Source organism: Staurois parvus, unplaced genomic scaffold (genome assembly GCF_062004578.1).
Source record: "Staurois parvus isolate SC_StPar_1 unplaced genomic scaffold, SC_StPar_1.0 ptg000279l, whole genome shotgun sequence".
NCBI classification, from domain to species: domain Eukaryota; kingdom Metazoa; phylum Chordata; class Amphibia; order Anura; family Ranidae; genus Staurois; species Staurois parvus.
Genome location: NW_028318075.1, coordinates 1,075,407 through 1,102,987, shown reverse-complemented (window position 1 = coordinate 1,102,987; position 27,581 = coordinate 1,075,407). Strand labels below are relative to the sequence as shown.

The window sequence follows — 27,581 nt, the reverse complement described above, 5'->3', positions numbered from 1 at the left end:
CCATGACTCATATATACAGTGGGGCAAAAAAGTATTTAGTCAGCCAACAATTGTGCAAGTTCTCCCACTTAAAAAGATGAGAGAGGCCTGTAATTGGCATTATAGGTAGACCTCAACTATGAGAGACAAAATGAGAAAAAAAATCCAGACAATTACATTGGCTGATTTGGAAAGAATTTATTTGCAAATTATGGTGGAAAATAAGTATTTGGTCAATATCAAAAGTTCATCTCAATACTTTGTTATATGTCCTTTGTTGGCAATGACAGAGGTCAAACGTTTCCTGTAAGTCTTCACAAGGTTGGCACACACTGTTGCTGGTATGTTGGCCCATTCCTCCATGCAGATCTCCTCTAGAGCAGTGATGTTTTGGGGCTGTCGCTGGGCAACACGGACTTTCAACTCCCTCCAAAGGTTTTCTATGGGGTTGAGATCTGGAGACTGCCTAGGCCACTCCAGGACCTTGAAATGCTTCTTACGAAGCCACTCCTTTGTTGCCCAGGCGGTATGTTTGGGATCATTGTCATGTTGGAAGACCCAGCCACATTTCATCTTCAATGCCCTTGCTGATGGAAGGAGGTTTGCACTCAAAATCTCACGATACATGGCCACATTCATTCTGTCCTGTACATGGATCAGTCGTCCTGGTCCCTTTGCGGAGAAACAGCCCCAAAGCATGATGTTGCCACCTCCATGCTTCACAGTAGGTATGATGTTCTTTGGATGGAACTCAGCATTCTCTTTCCTCCAAACACGACGAGTTGTGTTTCTACCAAACAGTTCTATTTTAGTTTCATCTGACCATATGACATTCTCCCAATCCTCTTCTGGATCATCCAAATGCTCTCTAGCAAACTTCAGGCGGGCCCGGACATGTACTGGCTTAAGCAGGGGGACACGTCTGGCACTGCAGGATCTGAGTCCCTGGCGGTGTAGTGTGTTACTGATGGTAACCTTTGTTACGTTGGTCCCAGCTCTCTCCAGGTCATTCACTAAGTCCCCCCGTGTGGTCCTGGGATTTTTGCTCACCGTTCTTGTGATCATTTTGACCCCACGGGGTGAGATCTTGCGTGGAGCCCCAGATCGAGGGAGAATATCAGTGGTATTGTATGTCTTCCATTTTCTAATTATTGCTCCCACAGTTGATTTGTTCACACCAAGTTGCTTGCCTATTGCAGATTCAGTCTTCCCAGCCTGGTGCAGGTCTACAATTTTGTTTCTGGTGTCCTTCGACAGCTCTTTGGTCTTCACCATAGTGGAGTTTGGAGTGTGACTGTTTGAACTCGTTATCAGTATAAAAGACACCTGTCCACAACCTCAAACAGGTGCCATTGATACAGGTAATGAGTGCAGGACAGAGGAGCCTCTTAAGAAGAAGGTACAGGTCTGTGAGAGCCAGAAATCTTGCTTGTTTGTAGGTGACCAAATACTTATTTTCCACAATAATTTTCAAATAAATTCTTTCCAAATCAGTCAATGTGATTGTCTGGATTTTGTTTCTCATTTTGTCTCTCATAGTTGAGGTCTACCTATGATGCCAATTACAGGCCTCTCTCATCTTTTTAAGTGGGAGAACTTGCACAATTGGTGGCTGACTAAATACTTTTTTGCCCCACTGTGTGTGTGGATAGATAGATGATAGATAGATAGATAGATAGATAGATAGATAGATAGATAGAGATATTTATTTTATTTTTTCATAAAGCAGATGTAAACTGTAAATAAATCACATTTAACTTGCTAAACCACTGTGTCAATAGTCTTTTATGTTAAATATAAAACCCTGTTGTTTTCATCTTTCCTCCTTTGTTGTATCTCAGTGCTGCTGATGACATGAAGCGCCTCTTTGCAGCGACTTTCTCTCTACATGAACTTCAACTATAGCTTCATGGCATTTCTCAGGGCAGGTTTCCTGATAGAGACAACAGTGGACAATGTCTGTGTAATAGTGTGTGATGAAATGGCCACTGGTGGTCTCTATCGAAAGCCTATGTGACAACTAAGGAGCACAATTTGAAAGAGAATTAGGAAGTGCCTAAACAAGGGACCTTCATGAAAAAAACAGATTCAAAAATAGCAAAAATGCTGAAAAATTACTCTTGAACCAACATCAACATGGTAAACTACCACTTGCAGAGATCACATTACTCCCCTGAAAATGACCCAATCCACTTTTTTATCTAGAAGGATGGAGCCATCTTAGTTCAAGCATCATACAGGGACACCATCTTATTTCTTGACTGGGATGCCAACACAGAGATGACACAACAATGTAAATCATGGTGTCTGCGCAACAATTTGCTGTGTTCACAAGCATCTGACACAGATAAGCCCCCTGGTGCAACCTCTCATTATGTGACTTGCTACAAGTTACAATTCTGCAGGCTGATCATCAAGAAGACAGAGGAAATTCTTCCTCCTACCTGCAACAGACTGATGATATCATCTTAGCCTAGGAAAAGTCATTTGGCGGGAGCTCATGGACTTGGTTTTAATAATAAAATTTACAATTTCTTTAAATCATACGTTTGCTATATTTGGTGACATTTTTGGGACTTATTTACGCAGATGTGTAAAGTTACAGAGAGCTCCAATTTAAAATGTCCAAACTGCCTAGGGCCATCTATTCTGGGGGTTTAGAAGTATGGTCAAAAGCTATGCTCTGTTAGTAGGGTAGGATGGTATGTTTAACACTGAAAGGACATCTCACCCTGCCCAAGTACTTCCAATCAAGGAGGTCAGACAAGCGTTCTGTGCGGTTTCTCTGAATGATGCGCTGGCGTCGTGTCTGCTGGCAAAAGCTGTACAGGAAGGACGTGAGCTGAGTGCAGGAATCATCCACCGAGCGGAAACGCCTGTCTAAGATGTAAATTCCTGCGTGGCAAAAACAACCAAAAAATAAGCAATTTGACACAATGACAAATATAACGAAATGTGTGAAATAATAAGTAAATGTAGTGTGGTTTACCATAGGCAGAGGGATCAGCGATGTGCTCCTCCATGAAACACCCAAATCCAGACAGGTTGGTGGAAATACTGGGGATCCCCATCACAGTACATTCAGCTGGAAAAATAAACATTAATTCAGATGTGACACAGAAGAGCCTAGCTCTGGAGATTAGCTGTAGAATGGAAGCAGCCATGTTGTGAGCTGAACCAGTGAGCCAAATGTGTATTCTATTCCAATCGTATCACTAGAAATGAACTGCTGAAATAACTGAAAATGAACTGCTCAGCCATTTTTCTTTTCCATTCGATTTTATTATTTTCAAATGGATATTACAACAGCTCAAATAGAAGCTCAATTTTAAACGATCATAAGACCAATGTTTTACAAATAATCTTAAGCAAAACTATTTTAAAAAGGACATAACAATAAGATGCATATTCGAACATATACAATCATCCAGTTTACTTTTAAAGGCTGTAACACATGGCCATGTGGTGGACAACAAGCAGTCACATCCGAAACCATACCACCACTTAGCCATACAGAGGATTAGTATGGACTTACAGGCAATGGGGTATTTAGGTTTTGTGCTGCCCTAGGCAATACAAAAATTGGTGCCCCCCCATATAAAGATCCTGACATTGACCAAAAACACCCCTGCCCTCCACCCGAGCCTTCCACTACCACTGCCCCCCATACAACAGCCAGCATCCCCCATGGCGAGAGAGAGACAGACACTCACCTTCACAGCTCCGGACATACCCAGGAATGAGAGTCGGACTGTGCATACACTGTCATGAAACCCACAGCATCTCTCGGAACCCACCAAATCCCCATGCCGCATGTGTCCCTTCTTCCAAGGAGCAGTGCTGCCCCCCCTGAAAAATGCCACCCTGTTTGCCTTGTGGTAAATACACCCCTGCTTACAGGATCGTTGTTAAAGAATTGTATGTTTAACTTGTTTCCCCAGATCAAAAAAGCAAGATATTTTCTAAATATAGTCTTTTCTGATGACAGACCTGAGGTATATATCCTTTAATTTTATCTGCATTCCTCCATTAAACTACAATACATGTTGTACTGCCCGATATTTCTATTTTTTTTTGGGGGGGGGGGGGGAAGACAACTTGGTTGTAAAAATACAGCTATGCCTGCTGAATTCCCTCCTAGTTCAGGGTGGACAGATGCTGCATTCCATTCCTTTGTATTTTGCCTATGGAGACAGAACCCCAATTGTTGAGCCTGTGAGCATTGATTCTTTTTATTGTATTTTTTTCATTACTTACATACAGCTCCAATATTACGATTGTATATTTTCAACAAAAATTCTCATGGAAGCAAGAGAGAGTTTAATATGAAAAAATATAGGTACTATACATCCCAGATATTAGATATAGTCAAGGCTTACCAGGCGTGTAGCCCCAGGGTTCATAGTAAGAAGGGAAGACCCCAAGGTGACATCCACGCACAAACTCCTCGTAATCTACTGGTAAAAGTGGGCTTGTAGAGGAGAGGAATTCTGGATGGAAAATTACCTGAGGGGTAAATAAGAAAGAAAACATAAAAAAAAAAAAAAAAAAAGATAAAAAGGTAGAGCTAATGAAAGGGTGGTAACAACAAAAGAAAAGAACAAAGAAGCTCAGTAGTGGTGTATCCTTGTTTTTGTGCGCTCTACAGAGACAGCAAGACCTATAGACCTCAATGATCACATGAAAGCCTAGTACACACGATTCAAAGCAATCGTGCGATGTTCTGATCCTTGCGAGAGCCGATCACAACAGTTCATGCAAAATTATCCGAAGGGACAAGCACAAAAAGTTTTCTCATCAATCAGTAAAGTATTTGTCTGAAAAAAAATTGAAAGATCAAGACCACACATGCTCAGAAATGAAAGAATACATTACAATACCATACAATACATCACTTCACTTCCAACATTGTATTCTGTCATACGAGAATTTTCATAACTTTAGCTTTAATGTTTGATATGAGACTAGCATGCAAAATTTTTTTTAAAAAGCGGACGATTATTCGTTCGATATGCTCATCGTGTGTAGGAGGCTTAATACTAAAGACCACAGTATCACTTTTCCACTGATAATAGAAACAGAGCCAGGAAAACTGATTCAAGGTTCTGAATATAAAGTATGCTGGAACTGCTTGGCCTGAACAAGTAAAATATTCTGTTCAAAGATTTATAAAATTAACTCATGTCAACATAACATTTGATTTGGATGTGGTAACAGCACTCTAATATTTTGTACTACACTTTACACATTTTATTGTCACATCTACAAGAAAGTTGTTTTTGCACTCAGCATCTGCTTACATTTTTGCACATTAACAATTGCTATTCAACATTTTAATGATCATATTTCACATACAAAGAGCTACAGTATATGTACAAGGCAACCCATCAGCATCCCGGATAAACAAGTGCGGACATAATGAAAGCAAGGAAACAAAGTTCAATGTTTCTGCAGTACTACTATGCAGGGGTTTTTTTGCGCATATGTAATGATGAAATACAGCTGCCCTCATGCACTTGCATATTCATCATCTATAAACAAACGAGTTTATGACACATTATAGTTGTAGTAAAGGGCTTGGGGTTTGGCCTCCCTGAAAGTTTTGACACATTATGCCACACTTACCACCCCCATCAATAAAAAATATGTGATTTCCCTCATCATTTTCATCCTTCTCCTGTCTTATGCTGGATTCAGTATTCAGTCATCTTGATTGACCAGATTGGGATGGCAACTCCTATATCTGCTGCTAGTTTATAGTACAGAATGCAGATATGGCCCAAATCGCCCACTCCCCTCCTCCCAAGACATCTTGCTCTCTAGCTCCCAGGTCACCTCCTCCCATGCTCACCTCCAGGACTTCTCCAGAACCTCTCCCATACTCAAACTTCCGACCCCAGTATGTCCGGTCAGCCACCACCCTGTCCACCTTTAGGCGATCTTTGAAAACTCACTTATTCAGAGAAGCCTCCCCACCTCCACCTAAGAACTGTACTGGAGTCACCTCCATCAGATCATCCCCTGCAGCTATCACCTTTTGTACCACCTCCCTCTTCCTTTAGATTGTAATCTCCACGAGCAGCGCCCTCATATTCCTTCTGTATTGAACTGTATTGTAATTGTACTGTTCCCCTATATATTTTATAAAGTGCTGCGCAAACTGTTGGCACTATATAAATCCTTCTAATTATAATTAAAAAATAAAAGATTCCCCATTCTATGCTACCAGTTATTGTATTCAGACAGCCAGCACCCGCGGGGATATAGTCTTTGCTGTCAGAATACAATAGTACAGTGAGGTGAGATCCCTACATCCACATCGCTTGGATGCAGGAATCAGAGTTTTTTTTTTTCCATTCAACCCGCTGGTTGAACAAAAAAAAAAAAAAAAACTATATGTGAATACCCTGCTTAACTCTCCATGCAAAAAAGGAGAGGACTGATGTTTGCTGTGGCTGAAATTAAACAGAAATGATTACAAAAGAGCTTGGTGGATGGAGCTGAACCGATTTATCCTTTTGGCTGACATCTCCTGAACTAAGAGGGTCAAGACTGTTCCACTTCTGGAACCCTTAGCTAGTGAGTTAGTACTTGCTTATCTCTAGTATATATCCAGGATCCATAAAAGATCTTGTAGTGATTCTGAAGGTGACCGCAGGCCCTAGAGGTGGATGGTGACTTGCAGCCAAGAAATCAGAACACAAAAATGATTTTCCGATCAGCTCACCCCCTCCCACCACAGTCTGATCTCCTGAGGTGTGGCAATTTCATACAGTTTCCATCAGCTAACACCATTATGTATGCAGCAGTACAGAAACAACAAAGCATAAAAATATACAAATAGAAAGCTTAAAGGTTCAGTTAAAGGTTAGTAATAGATACACGGCCTTCCTTTGACAGATTAACAGGAAATAAATCTGTGTCTTGTAGGGAACATTCAGAACACTGAAACATTAGCCGTTGACCAGATGTTCTATCATATCTAATTAAACGCATATGTCAGGTTAAAGCTGAATGTCAGGCAAACAGCTAAATATACAGGAGAAACACAAACAGTGTAAAGGAAGCTTTTTTTTTTATCTGCTGAATGATTTGTATTTCTGTCAATTCAGTCCTGACATTTACACAGCTCTGCTTCATATCACATCCCTGTTTGGCAATGCAGAAGACCTGATTTTTCGTTGTTATGGTTAAGTAAACCTACAGGTCTTGACTTTCTCCTAGCTTGCTATTGGACAGTGAAAAGAGAAGCAGTACTCCAATACAATTAAGCTGACAGTAAGACAAATTCAGAAATTTACACTTCTTGCACTTAGAAAAATACATACAACGGGTGTATTAATAAATACAGAACTGCATCAGCTTACGCCTTTTATATTTGCTGGCAGTTCAGCTTTAATAAAATAAACAAACTGCAATCCAGTTAGCAGAGTATCCAAAGACATGGGGGGATGGACCTCAAACCTATCCCAAACACTATAGCTTCCCTGCTTTACTATCTAGACCCAATAGCAACTGCATTTGCTAGATGTGGCTGGATCATGTGTCTGAATTTTTTTGGTGGCTGAAGTTCTCCGCCAATTTTGATGGTTGGAGATGCACAGATAATGGCAACTGCCTATGGGCACCAAGATCTGGTGGAGGGTCAATGAGCAGGAAAGATCTGATTGGCAGGACATTCCTATTCTTGAAAATAAGGCAGAGAGAAGAGGCAGTGCTGCCACCCTACGCAGAACAGTGGGAGTCGATGAAAATGTCTGTCCCAATCGAATGATCTCACAGACTGCAGGCACTCAGTGGAGTCATGAGCAGGGGCGGACTGACCATTTGGAAACTCGGGCACTGCCCGAGGGCCTGGGGTCAGTAGGGGGCCCCATGAGATGCCCCTGGTACCTTTTTCATAGGCGTTTTTGAGTTTGGGCAAGGACACAAGGGCCCCATGATCCCCTATTGCCCGGGGGCCCCATGATCCCCTATTGCCCGGGAGCCCCATGAGTTGTCAGTCCGCCCCTGGTCATGAGCCTCCTACAGACACAAGATCAGCGATTCACTTGGCAGGAAGTGCACACAAGTCGACCTCACCTTTATGCGATCTGCACTACTGTTGAAAAGACCGATCCTTCGAATAGTGTTTAAGATTGCGTCAGTAGAGTCATCGAGCATGTTGTGTGTGCAGACTGGAGGGAATGACTGTCTCTGTGAAGAAAGCACATTCATTTAAAAAGAATAGAAAAACACATTCCTCATTTTAATCCATAAAACTAACACACAGATTTATTTCAGTTTACTTAGATTTACTGATCTATTTGTCATGCGCTCTCCACCACTGATTCGTCCCCATACCTGTGTAGCAAAAATAGCTCTCTTCATCATAGTGAAATCTTCTTTATCCAGCATCTTGTTCATGTCAGGTAAATTCCCTCTGCAATATAAAAAAACAGCCAGGTACTGTTCAGCAACAGATCTCTTTCCATGGGATAATATTTGTTACAGAAAGATAACTCTACCATTTCTATTACAGTACAAGGCCCTTTCACGTGGGCGATCTGATCAGATCTGCCTGTCAGTTTGTCAGGTGGACCCGGTTGGATGAGCCATGTAGCCCTATGTACCAGCAGGTGTATACGGTCCACTAAAAAAAAACAAAAATAACAAAAACAAAAAGGGTATCTATGTCCGCTCTGCATAAACTGAATGGACACGGACCTGTCATTCATCTGCTCTGCAATGCTCAGAATGGGATCAGTGGACAGATCCCCTTCTGAGCCAAGCAAATTCTGCCTCATGTGAAAGTGGCCTTTTCTAGCAGAATGCTGTGCAAGTTTATAAGTTTCATGCTTTTTATGGTTAACATCATGAAGTTTGCTTCTTTTCCACCCTACATTTCTAATCTGTGCTAGCTCCCACCACAGATCGGAACAAGCCCTGTGTGAAAAGAACCTAAAGGCTCCTGAAGTTACCCCAGCCTGATTGTAACTGCAAGGTATGCACAGTACAGCTCACAGCAGCCCTAAGAGAGCACTGCATCCAACAAGGACGGTTCTCATTTTTATAATAAAGTGAATCTGGTGGAAACCTAATTGCACTGAAAACACAATTATTATTATACAGGATTTATATAGCGCCAACAGTTTGCTCAGCGCTTTACAATATAATGGGAGACAATACAGCAACAATACAGTTCAAAACAAGAGGGTTAAGAGGGCCTGATCCTGGGAGCTTGCAATCTAAGTACAGTACAACAATACAAGTAACTAACAGCAAACTTCTGGGTGCTGATTTCATAAGTAAACTTCACATATGTAAAAACAAGGACCATATCCACAGCTACTCTAACAACCATCAGGAATAGTGTGTAAATAGATAGCAATAGGAACGTACAGTGCTTATGGCGCAAGACCACTTAATAAACAGTTGATATATCCAATCCAAGAAGAAAAGTTTAATAGTTCGAGAAGGTAAAAAAAAAGTTGTAAAATTATATTCTCAACAGAACAACTCCAAACCTTGCTTGTGATGATTATTAAGAACGGCTTACTGATAGGTGTCCTGGCTGTGAAGGGTCCTCTGTAATGAACCCAAGGTGGGGAGATCCATGTAAGTGTGGTGTGGTCTACTTGGTGGTAGGTGGTAGAGCATCTCCCAAACGGCAGAAGGAAACTTTCACGGTGTCACTGGGGATCACACACCGGAAGTGACATCACAACACACCGGAAGTGACATCACAACACACCGGAAGTGACATCACAGCACACCGAAAGGGACATCGCGGCGCACCGGAAGGGACATCAGTGGACCACAAGGAAGCCAGCAGTGGACGTCGTCTATCAACAAACTAGGATGAATTGCAAGGAGCTGGTTTGCATGGGCATTATTAAAAACCTCATAGGTCTATATATCTTTAAATCCCCGGCCTTAATTTCCTCCTTTGTCTCCACTCAATCTCCTAATTGAATATTTATAATGAAGTTCTCCTGGTTAACATTTGATTGTGACAAAGTACAAACAGTGCGAAACGCATCATCGTGGTAACCAGGATTTGTCAGTAAAGCTCTCTGAAATTCACCCTACTTGGTCAATAGATGACAGCCACTGCCAGCTTTCCTTGTGGTCCACGGAGGTCACTTCCGGTGTGTCATGACGTCATTACCGATGTGTGATCCCCAGTGACACCATGAAGGTTTCCTTCTGCCATTTGGAAGACACTCTACCACCAAGTTGTTAGGGTAATAAAGATCAAAGGATTCAAGATCAGCTAGAAAGAATAACCCAGAAAGAACGAGTTAATATCCAGAAGGGTTAGAACATCAGGTGCACTTACAATTTAAAAAGATCACCACTGACCTACAATGGAATTAATTTTTCACTGGAGAAACAGATCAACAACAATGAAAATGTATAAGAAAAACTGAGAATAACTTTGGTAACCAGAAAAGGTGTTGCAATACCACAGCCACCTGTAGATGGCACTGCAAATTAATTCCATTTTCCAAACCACTCGCCCCTGTGAAGATCCCGGAGGGTAATGTGTTTTCCAATAGTAAAGTTTGTACTTACACTAACAGTGACTCGTACAATTTCTTTCCAAATTTTTCTTTTACTGCATTGGCTGTATCCCTATAAAAATACAGTAAAAAGATATAGGCAATGTTACTCCCTCGCACACACAGCAGAAACCAACAGAACAGCAAGTCACTGTGAAGTAATAAACTGGAAAAGTTATTCTCATCCAAACCAGAAAAAACACCACCAAACCCATAAAAGGTCAGTTAATAGGTGCTTTTCATTGTGACACATTTTATGTATTTCTTGACACTAGAATTGGAATTCAAAATGAAAACAAAATTGACAGAGTGATAACTTTGATATCTAATCAACGAAGCAAATTTGCTGGTTTATTTCTGGGTCAAAATATTTCCCATTTAAAATTTTCACCTTATATATAAATGTCCCCCAAGTGTGCAGTAACTACATTCTTCACCTTCTTCACCTCTGTGGGTCAGTGTCATATCCTTTGATCTACAGTGACCTCTACTGGCCAGTTTAATAAATGCGCTTTCACTCTAGAAATGCACTCTAGTAAACAAATCAGCTTCTTGTGCTTTTCTGGTAATCCGCTTTTACAAACAAAACAGAATATTCAGACTTTGAGATTCTGTTCGTCTTTTAATCTGCATAAAGCAGCTGGCCATTATCAGACCGATGTACTGAACAGATAAGTTCACCTTTGGGAATATTCTACAAGTTCCACCCGTTTTTAGGATGGAACATGCAGCATGTTCCCACTACTGCAGCCTCTTTTTGGAGAACTACAAGTATCGACAGCCAACTTGTAGTTCTCAATGAACTACCAGGGTGCTGTTGAGCGCTCTATGTAGTTCATGGTTTCTTCCTGTCGTGTAACTGCTTGCCCGTAACAGCAGACAGCTTATACTGACAGTCTGCAGGAGACCTGCATTACACCCCCGATCAGCAAGGTTCCTAGTAAAAAAATTTAAAATATACTTTTTTTTAACCTGCAAAAAGATTTGCGTTTATTATTTGTTTTTACAAGGGTGAACATATCCTTTAAAGTGTTACTTCATCTTTACAGAGAAAATGTAAAACTGAACATCTTACCCCCTGCACCCCTCCCCTCCATAATTGCCTCCCGGGAAGTTGAGTTGTCAGGGTCCTTGCAGCCAGTCCAGAGGTTCAGGGATTTGAAACCCCTGCTCTTCCTCTTCTCTGTGCAGCTCTTCTCAGAGCAACGCTGAATGTAAAACTGAACACCGTACACCCTGCACCCCTCCCCCCCATAATTGCATCCAGGGAAGCTGAATTGTCAGTGCCCATGCAGCCAGTCCAGAGGTTCAGGGATTTGAAACCCCTGCTCTTCCTCTTCTCTGTGCAGTGCTTCTCAGAGCAATGCTGAATGGTTAGTGTGGGCATTGACAGCTCAGCATCCCGAAAAGCAAGGTACAGCATGGACCAGGTTGGAGAGGAAGGGAGGGAGAGGAAGGGAGGGGGGGAGAGGAAGGGGGAGGAGAGGAAGGGGGGAGGAGCAGGCTGTTAGTTCACCTTTTTAATGTAAAGGTGAACACTTTACATCTCATTTTTACATTCAGAAGACAATAAAGAACCTTTGCTTATTTTAATCTAATTATAATTATTGCTAACCACAACATAACCTAGCATTGCATTCAGGGGCTTGCATAGCTTTAATCTGTTCACAAGCTAACAAAATGCTCAAGTCTCCTTTCTGATTTCTCTAACAATACGTTTGTGCACCCACCACAACTGTTTTCGTACGGCTTGACCTTTCAGGGTTTCCACATTGAAATTATTAGTCCGTGCAGGCATAATGAAAAATGCCACCACCGTCACATCACTCTGATTCACCTAAAGCGGAGAAAACAAAAAGCACTTGTTAATACACTTGATTCAATTTGTATTAATTGCTCTTGACCCCAGTTTTTACCTTACCCTTAGAAGGTAGTTGAGTCTTGCCAAGGCCTCCAGAAAAACATCAGCTCCTTTGTTAGAGAACTCATAGCGCCCAGCAATGAAGAAAAACAAGGTCTTGTCCAAATTGAAGTCTAGGTGCCTACCATGAAGAAAAGAAAATTGTCACAACTGATTTATACACAATTTTTCAGTATTGTAGAAACAAAGTAGTAAACATTTATGTCAAGACAACAAGACTTAGACCAGAGCTCTATGCTTCTGCATTTTTAATGTGGTGCAGTCAGTGTGTTTTAGATGCAATGCAGTGTAAAGCTCAGTAGACTGCGGTGCAGTTCTATTCATTTTTAAACAGCAACCAAGCACACCCACAGAGTACACCTAATCTACTGTGCACCAGAAAACAAGGTTTACATTTTAAAAATAACTGAGCAGGAGCAAACTATGCACTGGTCCCCATTCAAAATGAATAGGCTGTGTTTTTGCAGTACATTGGAACACATTATAAAAAGCACACAGCAAAACCGTAATGCAGGCTAGTCTGAAGGGTCCTTTAATTAGAGGTGAATCCTTGCTTCAGACCACTTTGCTCAGTAAACATGGCGAGATTCAGATTTGTTTTAACTTCATTGTAAGAACAGCATTAACCATCTTACCCGTAAAAATGTCCCCGGATAAACTCTTGTATGCGATTCTTACTTTGGGCGTGCAGATTCTGAAACTCATGCATAGCAGAGAACTTTTTTACATTCAAACCGTTTGGAGTTACTATATCTGTATTCAGGGAGATAAAAGGCTGGGTTAGAGATATCATGTTTCCTGGAGAATCCTGGTTTATAGGTCATTGGTCACATTTGATGGCTAACTTAAATTCTCTCTTTCCATTACAATATATGTCTTCTAAAGACTTGGAAAAAGAGGTAAGACTTATGAGCAGAATTCAGACAGCCACTTCAATACACAGGTGATAAAAGAGAAATGTTTTGATGGATCTACACTTGCACACTTGGTAATTGTATTGGCAGATCTGGAGTTTTCCACCACAGCAATCTGCCACCATTGTTCTAGAATTTTCCAATTCCGAGTATTCAAAGATTAAATTGCAATAGCTTCCACTGCCGATTTTCTACAGAAAGTGTTAGTTCCTTGGTGGACATGCCAGCCTATTAACGCCACTGGATCAGGATGTTTAAAAAGGAGGCCAGCATTGACAGTCCCTTTTTTCTACCATAACAGGTTCCCTTTCATGTAATCCATTGCAGTCAGATTTATACAGCATCTCATTCTGCTACCAGGCAGGCTGTAGCTTTTCATCACGTTTTTGTGCAGGAAAACCTCCCTTCTAAAGGCAACAGATGTGTAGGGACCAGAGAGAACGATATCTTGCAATGCCACTGGTGCATAGGCAGAGCCAATAAAAACTGAAGATACTGGTAATCAGTGTGTAGGTTTTGTTCTGAAAGTAGAGGAGAGAGAGAGGTGCGCCAGACTAAGTGCAGTAAAAATGGTAACTGTTTATTGCACACAAGATATTTAAAAACTCACAAGATGTGGGTAAAATTCAGGCATCAGGTTATAGATATGGGACATCATCTAGGGTGGACATCTGGAGCGGATGGCTGAGGTACCAGGGGCCAAAAACTCCCTCAGTGGCTGGTGCTCTGGAGTGGGTCTCAGTGGAGGAGTGAGGAAAAGGCTGTTGCCTAGAAACGCGCCACCGCCCCTTCCTATGTCTAGACGTTACTTCCGCTTGGCGGTCATCTTGGATGCGCTTCAAGCTGGCTCTACTACGTGACCCTACCCACGCTGATCTGAGAGGCTAGCAGCATCTGTCCAGAGCACGGTTCCTTCCCTGCACCACAACTCCCAGGACAATCATCTGCTTTCCTCACTCCTCCATGGAGACCCACTCCAGAGCACCAGCCACTGAGGGAGTTTTTGGCCCCTGGTACCTCAGCCATCCGCTCCAGATGTCCACCCTAGATAATGTCCCAGGTCTATAATCTGATGTCTGAATTTTACCCACATCTTGTGAGTTTTTAAATATCTTGTGTGCAATAAACAGTTACCATTTTTACTGCACTTCGTCTGGCGCACCTCTCTCTCTCTTCTATTCTCTCCACATAGAGTTCCAGTTTACTCTAGAGAGTGTGGCCTCACGTAAGAGGCAATACCCTTCCTATACTACCATATACTATATATATTTCTCGCCCCACCCTCCCCCTTTTTTATCCCCCCCTGGTGTACGGAAAAGCCCCCATGCTCTCCTATAACTGAAACGTTTTTAAACACCTCTAAAAACTCTTTACAGTCCGCATACCCACTAGTACCTCTCCTGCGCCAATACGTACTTCTGTTTTGTTCACAAAGTGAGTCTGAATGGCAAATAATATGTTGACCACAGCTTTGATAAGCTTTAGTAAAAGGTCATTAAAAAAGCGAATATTAGCGCATAGCTGATTTGGGGTTGGGCCAGGATTGAGTTCGTTGCTGCTGATGTATGGTATGGGACTGATGTTCATGATGAGCCAGCCACATTCTCTACCCAAGCAGAGATCCATCCATTTGAAGGAGATCACTTCACCCAAGGCATTGCTCACATGACCTGGTACAGTCCTTACACCTAAATCATCTACTTTTTGTTTAAATAAATGTTTCAGCAGTTCTACTCACTTGTTACCAGTGATGTGGGTTAATATATTTATTTACATGGGAATGCTTTTTTGATAATAGGTTCTCACAAATGAAATTGCTACATTGTACTACTCGTAGATGAAACTAAGGCTCCATGTACACGGGACACTTCTGAATGATGGAAACTAACTGCTGGAAAACGTAGGTTAAAAAAACGTCTGTTTAACCGCGTTTGTATACGGCGTTTATGCGCATTTATGAGCATTTACGTTTAGAAGCGTTTTTTTAAAGATAACCTCAAGAGACCTTCCAAAATACCCAGAATGCACTGCAAAACAGTAAAAAATTAACTATTTCAGACATTTTGAGAGAAAGAGAGAGCAGTATGTGTTGAGATTAGCGGACTTTTTTTTTTGTGGTGTTTGGATGTGTTCCAGCTCATTTCTGTGCAGAAATTATTGCAGCAGTGTCTAACATATTTCCTTTCATGTGAAACCTCAAATTATGGTGTACCAGGTCCATTTGAGTACCGGGAAAACACTTTGCATGCATTTTTCATGATTGAAAAAAGGCTCTAGACAGCATTTGGAAATGGAAGAGTTAAAAGAAAATTTGCAAACGCAAACACTTATAAACGCAGTTAGCCACGTTTACAAGCGTCTGAAACGCTGATAAAATCTACTGAACCCAATTTTTCTGCGTTCAAAAAAACGCTGAACAGCTCCTGAACGTGAGTTTATCAGCTGCAGTGTACATCTTTTGCGGGGCATTAGTTTTGATTCTCTATTCCATAGTAACGCCATGACCTGTAAAGCAAATCACCTGCATAGGGATGTCTATACAAACTTCTACAGTCCTGTTGTGAGAATGGTCTTCCAGGTTTTCTGTGTGCTTCCTATTTCAGTGTAGCAGCCCATTGATTTTAACAGGAAACTTTTCTACAGACAGTCAACATGGGCACAGAGCTGACAATCGATAAGAGCCCTTAAGTTTGTATCTATACAGCAGGAAAGAAGAGCAGATCATTATTTTCCAGTGTACATTCACAGATCTTGCAGCCTACCTGGTTTACGTTTCAGTAGGTGCTCCGCTTCTATTGCAGTAATCTGAGAGACGGTAGTGAAGACATGACTGCACTGGACAGCTGCTCGCTCCATACAGTATCGGTGATAGATCTGCCGGTCTCCAGCTTCTTTATCTACGTTAAACTGTCCAAAATAATTACATTAATTGATTTTATCAATAAGGAGTAGGTATATTGTATATACTTTATTTACTGAGGGGAAGAGTGTGCATTAGGGAGTAAATGTAATGTGTAAATGATTCTCTCCATGTCCTATTCTTCCAGCTCTCCATGGTAAAGTGGAAAATTCTTATGTTGGTTAGCACTGTACAGATTCTCTATGAATGTATCTTACGGAAGAAAAATGCATGTATGGTTAAAAAAATGTAAGTATCATTATTATTATACAGGATTTAAATAGCGCCAACAGTTTGCGCAGCGCTTTACAAAATGAAGGTAGACATTACAATTACAATACAATTTGGTACAAGAGGAAACAGAGGGCCCTGCTTCTTAAAGCTTACAATCTAGGAGCAAGGGTTGAATGATACAAAAAGTAATAGCTGTGGGGGGGATGAGTTGATGGAGTAAATAAATGGTGGTTTACTAGGTAGATACAGGATAGGCTTCTTTAAAGAGAAAGGTTTTCAGGGATCGTCTAAAGGTGGATAGATTAGGAGACAGCCGGACAGATTGGGGTAGGGAGTTCCATAGGATGGGAGAAGCTCGGTAGAAGACCTGGAGGCAAGCTTGGGAGGAGGCGACACTGGAACTAGAGAGCAGAAGGTCTTGGGAGGATCAAAGAGAGTGGTTTGGTTGATATTTTGAGACCAGGTTGGGGATGTAGCTGGGGGCAGAGATGTGGATGGCTTTGTGAGTTGTTAGTATTCTGAATTTTATTCGTTAGGTGGAAGCCAGTGGAGGGATTGGCAGAGAGGGGTAGCAGACACTGAACGGTTGGTAAGGTGGATGAGTCTGGCAGCAGCATTCAAGGTGAACTGGAGGGGGGATAGCCTATGTAAAGGTAAGCCAATGAGGAGGGAGTTGCAGTAGTTGAAGCGAGAGATGACCAGGGAGTGAATTACGAGCTTTGTGGTATCATTGGTTAAAAAGAGGCGTATTCTGGAGATGTTACGGGGGATAATTTGGACAGGGATTGGATGTGAGCCTGAAAGGATAGTTCAGAATCCAGGGTTACTCCTAGCATCCTGGCATGCAGGAATGGGTTGATAGTGGTGCTATTGATCCTGACTGAGAAATCAGAGGAGAGGAAATATTATGAGCTCAGTTTTGGATAGATTGAGTTTTAGGAAGTGGTGTGAATTCAATTTAGTAAATATTATTAAGGGATATGCAATTGTGTCACGGTGTCACAGGAATAGGTATACTAGCTCAGTAAAGTAGCTCTAGAAAATCTTTTCAAATGCTGGCAGTCATGTATGGGAGCTTGCTCTTCATCTCCATCATGAGGATCACTTGTCATTAAATGCACTGGCTATCTTCTTCCCTCACGGCTTCCAGTGTACTTGCCTGTTAGATCTCAGATGCAGGATTGAGAGCGGATGATGGATGTGGGGGAATGGGAAGGAAAAGTAGAAGGAAGTTGAATGGGGTGATGAAAGGTTAGGGCTCAATTTATTTATATAGCGGTTTATATTCTGTACATCCACATCAAGTCCTGCCCCCAAGGAGCTTAAGATCTCATATGTGCAAACACACTAGGGCCAATTTAAACAGAGGCCAATTAACCTAGCAGAACGTTTTCAAAGTGTGGGAGGAAACCCACACAAGCACAAAGAGAACATGAAAACTCAATGCAGATAGTGTCCTGCTCAAAGTTCTAAACACTAAGCTACAGTGCTGACTCATGTTGATGGGCATTGTTTTGTTGCACTTGGAATGCACCTCAAATGCAAGTCAGCAATATCCCACAGACTTTATCTGAGCTGTACATATGGCAGTTCAGAAGCTGCGCTTGACCTGCTTTGCATTGCATTTGTTTGAATGCAGCATGTCCTAGCTGGGTGCATTTGAACTACAGGCAGAGCAGGACAAATGCCTCTTTTTTATGTCAAATGCTGTGTTTTCTATTCAAATGCAAAACGGGGGTTATTTACTAAAACTGGAGAGTGCAAAATCTGATGCAAGTCTACAAAGAAACAGTCAGCATCCAGGTTTTATTGCCAAAGCTCAACTGAACAAGCCGAACTTGAAAGCTGATTGGCTACCATGCACAGCTGCACCAGATACTTGTGTGCCAGTATTAGTAAATCTACCCAATTGTTTAACTATAACATCTATAAACTTCAACCAATAACTATGGACAGGAGGGACTGAATGAATAGTGGAGTCCTGTGATTGGCAGGGGTTGAAAGCAGGAAGGTGAACAACTCGTGGATCAAAACAGAAGTCTGGGGGTTGGTGGGAGAGTAGTCCTGAACAGCTCTGAATATTAGAGGAGGACAGTTACTTTTATAAAGACTGACAGAAAGTGCTTAGCGATTAAAGGAGCAGAGCAGGACATAGGAGGTGAATGATGGAGGTGTAGGGGGTTATTGTGATGGACAAAGTTTGAGTGTCAATTTGACCAGACTGTGAATAAGAAGTGAGAAAGATGAGCGTACAAGAGTACAGGGCACAGGGCCAACTTTTGCACATGAGGGGGGAGAGAAGGCAATGGAACAGATCACAGACGACAAGTAGGAGGAAAGTAAGCAGAAGCAGATCATGTCTGGTAAGTGGGAGAGAGGGTGAAAAATCCTCTAGAGTTGGGTGCTATAGCCAATTTCACATAAATATAATGCTAAATTGATATGCAAAACACACCAATTACATGATTTGTCACTGACAAACACTATGTATGGTGCCATACCATATACATTTTTCTCATTCATTTAGCTACAGTCTATAGAAATCAATACACAATTGTCCTGGGGCCTATTTTACTTTAAATCCAAGGTCACCTTGATACTGCTTTCACCCAGCATATGTGATTAAAATTAGCTTCTTAGTGTTGTATTTAAGCTGCAAAAGCAGCAGAAAAAATAAGGTGTTATGTAAAGTATCACTAAGACCCAGGGCTGAGGGATTTACAGTTTGACTTCACTGAAGATGATCAGCAATGGAACAGAAATATGTATTTTTTAATTATATTTAATTTATGCATGCATCACTGACACTGCTCCCACAAAACTGAACCAACGAAATCAGTCCCTGCTCTCAGAGTGTTAGACACACATGCCAATTAAAAAAACAACACTATAGTATTTGAACGTAGGAGGAAACTAGTGTCTGGAGCTTCATTAATCTATACTGTACTAGAATAATGCAGTTCATTCTTGCACCTGTTTCAGTGCTTATGAATATATTTTACAATCATAACTACTTTGCCACTGAAAATTCCACTGTGAATGTTCCACAAAAAAAAAAAAAAAAAAACACATCTAGACACATAGGGGGTTATTTACTAAAACAGAGTGTAAAATCTGGTGCGGCTCTGCATAGAAACCAATCAGTTTCCAGGTTTTATTGCCAAAGCTTAACTGAACAAGCTGAAGTTGAAAGCCGATTGGCTACAATGCACAGCTGCACCAGTTTCCAAGTGCTCCAGTTTTAGTAAATCTCCCCCACAGTGCTAAAAACATCAACCTGTGTGTTGACCAGCAAGAACTGTCCCATTGTGGTAATAATGTCTCACCGTTTGCAGGTTGTTGTAGAAGTCCACACTTCCAGCACACAGGTACCGACCCAGGAGAGTGGCATGTGTAGTAAAGATTGTGGCCACAGGGAGCTTACGGATTCGGCATAAACATAGGCCAACGCCAGCTAACCATTCGTGGAATTGAGCCAGGATAAAGGGCTTCTCATCACCACACTGTGCTGCGAACTATGAAAACAAGAAGATGGCACCAAAATGAAATAAGAAAAAAAAAATTGGGGTTGAAAAAAAAAAAACCAGACATTGAGACAGAGCACTGGAGGGAACAGAGACAATCGAGACAATCAAAAGGGATCTCTCATTTTTGAAATGGGATTGATCAGTTAGTTTTGTACAGGCAGGTTATGAAATCTTCGGGTATACTTTTTTTTTTTTTAAGCATAAAAACAGCTGGCTTCATTTTCAATCTTGACTATGGTGTTCATCACAAGCCATACCCCCTACACATTTGACTTTTTTCTACTCCCCTAATTCTTCCTTGCTCAGCCACTTCCTCAATGCCAACTAGTAAGCAGACTCTGTATTCCTCTACAGAATGATCTTGCTGTGGACAGGTCATAAGGGAGGCATTTTATAAATGATACTATAGACTGAACTCTCAACTTAGGTCAACTGTTTTTACAAGCCACTGTGAAAACAGCTTTTCCGGCAAAAAAAGTTAATGATTAAAATTAACCAATTACAACTTTCTAAACTTACCAGCTAAAATGTTCCAGTAGGGACCTTTAACATCAATAAGCTAGAACAATTGCAAACATGGGGCCCTCTAATCCTCGGCAGTTGCTGTAACTGTGGTCTCAATGTCTAGGACTTCATAGTTATGTACCATATTTTATTTAAGTATTCAATGACAGCAACTCAAAGTTGACAATTACGCTCATTGAATAGTTTGTTGGGAGCAAAATTAAAGCATTGGCTGTGTTCAAGGAGAAGTTTGAGGTTATAAAAAAAAAAACACACATACTGTACTTGCCATGATGCTGCAGCTGTCCCATGTCAATTTTAAGATCAAGATCTGAGCAATCATTCACATGAGCGCTGATCACTCCATTTTTGGTCTTCTTGGAGTGGACTCTCAGTCACCACTCTTACCCTCTAGCACTCACTGGAGTGCTGGGCTGAAGAGGTTCAGGTGCAAGCAGTCAGGCAGCTGGGTAAATCCCAACAATATAAAAATGGCTCTGTAACATCAGCTGACAGCAGGCTATAGCCTGCTATATGTCGACTCTGGGTCACAGGAATGCAAAAGTAAGTGTTTTCCTGTGACCCACAAGGGAACTATATCCAAAAAAGCTTTGGCCTTACTCCACTTTTAGGTGCTGAACATTAGCTGGGTTCTTCACAGGCACAGAAGAGGAGTGGACTGATTAAAAACCCACTGGCAAAACCTTGGATTCATTACTGAATCTGAATTGTCAAGCTTAAGCAGTATTAACCCCAACACTTAAAATGTAATATATTGCAGCTTACCAATCATTAGATGTGATGGCTGCACTTTATTTTTTAGGCTTCTTTCCCTCAGTTTTCACCTGGTGATCAGTCCACACTTTCTGTGTTAGAGTGCCTACATTCTGGATGAAGGAGCAACAGAGATACCTTTGGACAGCAGCATTGTTAACCTGGGGGAGGGGAGTGTTAAATGCACTAGCATATTTAGATACACCAACAAATTGAAGCCATGCTCCAGCTAACACTTTATAAGCAGTTACAGCAACATTTTTGTTCTTTTTGGGATAAGGGTTTTACATAAATAAAAACCAATCAATCAATGTAGGTACCTCTGTCGGTGTTAAAAGGTCTGGCTAACTGCTACATCTGCAGGATAGATTGTTCTATTAGAAAATAAGACTTGCTGGCCAGGTCACCAGGTGAAAATAAAGGAAAGAAAGCCTAAAAAAGAAAACTGATGCAACCATCACATCTAAGAACACGTAAGCTGCAATATGATAAAATGTTTGCTTTTGGGTTTAATTGGGATTGAAGCACTCATAGGATAGAAGCAGAAGAAATCTCCATAGTCTAAAACCACAAGTGGGTGCGATCTTGGATTCCTATTCACTGGCTTGTACTCAGAGCTGGTTGCTGTTATGCTGAGGTTATTTTGAAGAAACAATCCGAGTGGAATTTTTTTTTTTGTTTAACCAATCAATATTACGGTTTTACACTATGGAGATTTCTTCTGCTTCTATCCTACGAATGCTTCAAGTGGAAAAACTAAGCCTGTGGAGAAAGTCTACAGTGCCTTGAAAAAGTATTCCTACTCCTTGAAATTTTCTACATTTTGTCATGTTACAATCAAAAACGTAAATGTATTTTATTGGGATTTTATGTGATAGACCAACACAAAGTGGCACATAATTGTGAAGTGGGAGGAAAATGTTGAAGGGTTTTCAAAATTTTTTACAAATAAATATCTTAAAATTATGGCATTTGTATTCAGCCCCCTGGAGTCAATACTTTGTAGAACCACCTTTCTCTGCAATTACAGCTGCAAATCTTTTTGGGGATGTCTCTACGAGCTTTGCACATCTAGAGAGTGAAATTTCTGCCCATTCTTCTTTGCAAAATAGGTCAAGTTCTCTCAGCTTGGATGGAGAGCGTCTGTGAACAGCGATTTTCAAGTCTTGCCACAGATTCTCAATTGGATTTAGGTCTGGACTTTGACTGGGCCATTCTAACACATGAATATGCTTTGATCTAAATCATTCCATTGTAGCTCTGGCTGTGTGTTTAGGGTCGTTGTCCTGCTGAAAGGTGAACCTCCTCTCCAGTCTCAAGTCTTTTGCAGACTCTAGCATGTTTTCTAAGATTGCCCTGTTTTTGGCTCCATCCATCTTCCCATCAACTCTGATCAGCTTCCCTGTCCCTGCAGAAAAAAAAGCATCTCCACAAAATGATGCTGCCACCACGTTTCACAGTGGGGATGGTGTGTTCAGGGTGATGTGCAAGTGTTAGTTTTCCACATATAGCATTATGCTTTTAGGCCAAAAGTTCCATTTTGGTCTCATCTAACCAGAGCACCTTCTTCCGCATGTTTACTGTGTCCCCCCATGGCTTCTTGCAAACAGGAATTCTTATGGCTTTCTTCTTGCCACTCTTCCATAAAGGCCAGATTTGTGGAGTGCATGACTAATAGTTGTCCTGTGGACAGATTCTCCCACCTGAGCTGTGGATCTCTGCAGCTCCTCCAGAGTTACCTCTTGGCAGCTTCTCTGATTAATGCTCTCCTTGACCGGCCTGTCAGTTTAGGTGGACGGCCATGTCTTGGTAGGTTTGCAGTTGTGTCATACTCTTTATTTTTGGATGATGGATTGAACAGTGCCCTGTGAGATGTTCAAAGATTGGGATTTTTTTTTAGAATCTAACCCTGCTTTAAACTTCTCCACAACTTTATCCCTGACCTGTCTGGTGTGTTCCTTGGCCTTCATGATGCTGTTTGTTCACTATTGTTCTCTAACAAACCTCTGAGGGCTTCACAGAACAGCTGTATTTATACTGAGTTTAAATTACACACAGGTGGACTCTATTTACTAATTCGGTGACTTCTGAAGGCAATTGGTTCCACTAGATTCTAGTTAGGGGTATCAGAGTAAAATGGGACTGAATACAAATGCACACCACCCTTTTCAGATATTTATTTGTAAATTTTGAAAACCTTTTATTATTTTCCTTCCACTTCACAATTATGTGCCACTTTGTGTTGGTCTATCACATAAAATCCTAATAAAATAAATTTACGTTTTTGGTTGTAACATGACAATACGTGGGAAATTTCAAGGGGTAAGAATACATTTTCAAGGCACTGTAAATTATGCAAGAGGGAGAGATTTAACATGTTTGACCACTTGTGTTTATAGTGGGCTCCAACTCAGAAGGTGACAGCACATCCACTTGTGCACTGTGGTGGTGTTAGATCACACAATGGATGGAGTAAAGGATCAGAGTGAAGATTGTGCACTATATATTGTGAATGTATATTCAGTTGAAATTTTTTTTTGGATTTTTTCACAGAGATAATTATTTGTTTTGGACATTTTTTATTATTTGTATACCTGTGCCACTTTTTTGAACACCTATTCACACTATTTGAATAAGTATTGTATGTGCACATTGTTATACACGTGTTATTTATGTTTAATCAGCAATGCATTTTTGATAATTTTTGAACGATTTATTGAATAAGGCTATGTGGTGATATTTTTATATATACACTATATTGCAAAAAGTATTGGGACACCTGTCTTTACACACACGTGAACTTTAATGGCATCCCAGTCTTAGTCTGTAGGGTTCAATATTGACTTGGCCCCCCCTTTGCAGCTATAACAGCTTCAACTCTTCTGGGAAGGCTGTCCAAAGGTTTAGCAGTGTGTCTATGGCAGTTTCTCAACTCCAGTCCTTATGGACCCCCAACAGGTCATGTTTTCAGGATTTCCCTCAGATGAAACAGCTGTGGTAATTACTAAGGCAGTGAAACTGATCAAATCACCTGTGCAAAATAATGGAAATCCTGAAAACATGACCTGTTGGGGGTCCATGAGGACTGGAGTTGAGAAACACTGGTCTATGGGAATGTTTGACCATTCTTCCATATGGGCATTTGTGAGGTCAGGTACTGATGTCAGACGAGAAGGCCTGGCTCGCAGTCTCCGCTCTAAATCATCCCAAAGATGTTCTATCGGGTTGAGGTCAGGACTCTGTGCAGGCCAGTCAAGTTCCTCCACTCCAAACTCGCTCATCCAGGTCTTTGTGGACCTTGCTTTGTGCACTGGTGCGCAGTCATGGTCCAGCAGAAAGGGGAAATCCCCAAACTATTCCCACAAAGTTGGGAGCATGAAATTGTCCAAAATGTTTTGGCATGCTGACGCCTTAAGAGTTCCCTGCACTGGAACTAAGGGGCGAAGCCCAACCCCTGAAAAACAACCCCACACCATAATCCTCCCTTCACCAAACTTTACACATGGCACAATGCAGTCAGGCAAGTACCTGTCTCCTGGCAACCACCAAACCCAGACATGTCTATCAGATTGCCAGACAGAGAAGCATGATTGGTCACTCCAGGTTACACATCTCCACTATTCTAGAGTCCAATGGTGGCGTGCTTTACACCACTGCATCCGGCACTTTCCATTGCACTTGGTGATATAGGGCTTGGATGCAGCTGCTAGGTCATTTAAACCCATTCCATGAATCTCTCTATGCACTGTTGTTGTGCTAATCTGAAGGCCACATGAAGTTTGGAGGTCTTTAGCTATTAACTCTGCAGACAGTCGGTGACTTCTGTGCACTTCGGCATGCGCTGACTCCACTCTGTCATTTTACATGGCCTACCACTTCATGACTGATTTGCTGCTGTTTTCAGTTGCTCCCACTTTGATATAATACCACTAACAGTTGACTGTGGAATATTTAGTAGCCAGGAAATTTCACGGATGGACTTATTGCACAGGCGGCAACTTATCACGGTACCACACTTGAATTCAATGAGCTCCTCAGAGCGACCCATTCTTTCATATATGTTTGTAGAAGCAGTCTGCATGCCTAGGTGCTTGATTTTATACACCTGTGTCCATGGAAATTATTGGAACACCTGAATCCAATGATTTAGAGGGGTGTCTCAATACTGTTGGCAATAGAGTATATTTGCTTGTGTATACTGTATATAACCATAACAATTTGGTTGTGATATCTGCTGTGCATATATATTTTGGAGGCACTTCACCATATTTTTTCTTTTTATTAATATAATACATTTTTTGTTGATATATCATGACCTGGATAAATGAGAACCTTCAAAGACATTTAAGAAGCCAATGCATCTAGAGAACAAGTTAAACAAAATTCCCACAAAAAAAAACAAAAATAAAAAAACAAAACCAACCTACCTCACCCAGAAACCAAGCAGTCAAGAAGCCAAACAGAACAGCATCATTTGCTTCCCGGTCATACCATGGGATCCCAATGGCACAGCTATCCCATAACTCTGTCTTCCAGTGGTCGAGGCTCCAGGCAGTGGCTGCTATATCTATGAGAATTACGTACGGACTGCCTTCAATCAACCAGCGGCCAAAGTAAACCTGCACACAAAAAGAAGGGTAATTACTGCACCAAGATTTTAGAATTTTATTCACATTTTTGATTCACTTTTATTTGCTCTTTCAGCCCTCAAATTCATGTCTCCACCATACCTCCCAACTACCATGATTAATCCTGTGATGCCAAGCTTGGTCCATCATTCGGGTCCATAGAAGAACTGAGGAAGTTTGATTTTGCTGAACGCCAGGCATGTTAGGACACCTCCTGGTAGTGTCAGAGCGTACCCGCTTCCTACAGTTCCCATACATTGCCATTTGTCACTCACTATGCTGAATTGCCTCACTGGCCAATAGAAATGTGTGAAAGGTAATTGGAAACAGGCACCACCAAGAACTACATTAGCATTGCCTGATTAGAATGGCCTGCCATGTGGACAGAGAGGCACCAGTAATACCCATTGCAAGTATGTGCAGACACTTCTAAGTGCTTTTTTAAATCTGCCAACAGCTTGTTTTTAGTTGCTGAAGTAATGAGGCTAAATTTCCTAACAGAAAATTAACAAGGATGCTTGGGAAACAGAGGTGATGGGCCAAACTTTACATTTACAGGAAGCGTTTGTGCAGCATTTTGGCTGCCTATACTGAAAGATATCTCTTCTTATGCATGGTTTACTTCATTCAAACACACATGCTGAAAAAGGCAAAATATTCTGTGTTGAACTCGCATCTAGCAAAATGCCTGCACTTGCATTACTGACTTTATGAACTGCAGACTGGACTTATGGAAGCCTTTCCATTCATATACATGCTAAATAGTTTCTTCACTGGACTAGCATACAACTTGTGAGTGGGACAATGGCTCCATCAAAGGCTTTTTTTTAAACCAATACCTGAAGATATCCATGTAGAGGTTAGTCCATCTGAAACTCATGTTCCAGCTAGGTAGTGTTGCTTTTAAAAATTAAACCGCATAATAGCTTCTTACATTTCCTGGGGACTCTGGTAACTTTATTTCCAGGTCTGAACACCTTTTGAGGTCATTATGAGGGAGGTCCATGCTCCCTGCTTGATTTTTCAATATTCAATTCTTACAGAGTATTTTTGCATGCCTAGGCAGTCACATGACTCGAGCTCAAAGACTTATTTAAGACAACAATATATAAATAGGTCATTGAAAGATTTAGTGCTGTTTTAAAACAGACCTATCAATTTAAAAGTGGTTGCAAACCTCAGACGTGACATATGAATAAAGAATATCCTTCTATAGTGTGTACTTGTCTCAATCCAGAGCACCAAGTGTAATTTCTGTCCACTGCCTTGTTCCTCTGCAATAAGCATGCGTAACTTCTGACAAGTTTTCTTGACACCAAGATAAAAATGGTGACAGGGGAGGGACCTCCAACAGATTGACAGTCTCAACTGTGTATGCCAGGTGGTGTGTCCCTTCCCTCCAATCAGCTTTCAGAGCTCTCCTCACCAATGTCCCTTCTGCTCCATACGGTCCTGCTATTCAGAGCTGAGAGATCCTGTGTGCATTCTGCACTTTGAAAGGATGTAGGGGACAGTTGGCTATAGATAAACAGGTACAACTTATGTAGGAGGATTGGTTTAATCACTTTGTATCACTTGAGGCCAGTCAATTCACTGGGTACATGTAAAGGTTTACAACCACTTTAACGGTTTTCCAAAACAGTTACATTTAAGTCAT

At 41.3% G+C, this 27,581-nt stretch overlaps 1 protein-coding gene across 1 annotated transcript in view; it reads right to left on the bottom strand.

The window, feature by feature from the left end:
• Window positions 1-27,581, bottom strand: part of GYS1 (glycogen synthase 1) — a 74,371-nt gene that overhangs the window by 8,299 nt on the left and 38,491 nt on the right. Inside the window, exons 3-14 of the mRNA XM_089681805.1 lie at window positions 25,724-25,915; window positions 19,818-20,006; window positions 16,121-16,265; window positions 13,080-13,197; window positions 12,445-12,565; window positions 12,254-12,360; window positions 10,537-10,596; window positions 8,323-8,401; window positions 8,062-8,175; window positions 4,359-4,485; window positions 2,969-3,064; window positions 2,711-2,874 (exon numbers count right to left, since the gene is read on the bottom strand). Coding sequence (XP_089537931.1) covers window positions 2,711-2,874; window positions 2,969-3,064; window positions 4,359-4,485; window positions 8,062-8,175; window positions 8,323-8,401; window positions 10,537-10,596; window positions 12,254-12,360; window positions 12,445-12,565; window positions 13,080-13,197; window positions 16,121-16,265; window positions 19,818-20,006; window positions 25,724-25,915 — 1,512 coding nt within the window. The remainder of the gene's footprint in view (window positions 1-2,710; window positions 2,875-2,968; window positions 3,065-4,358; window positions 4,486-8,061; window positions 8,176-8,322; window positions 8,402-10,536; window positions 10,597-12,253; window positions 12,361-12,444; window positions 12,566-13,079; window positions 13,198-16,120; window positions 16,266-19,817; window positions 20,007-25,723; window positions 25,916-27,581) is intronic.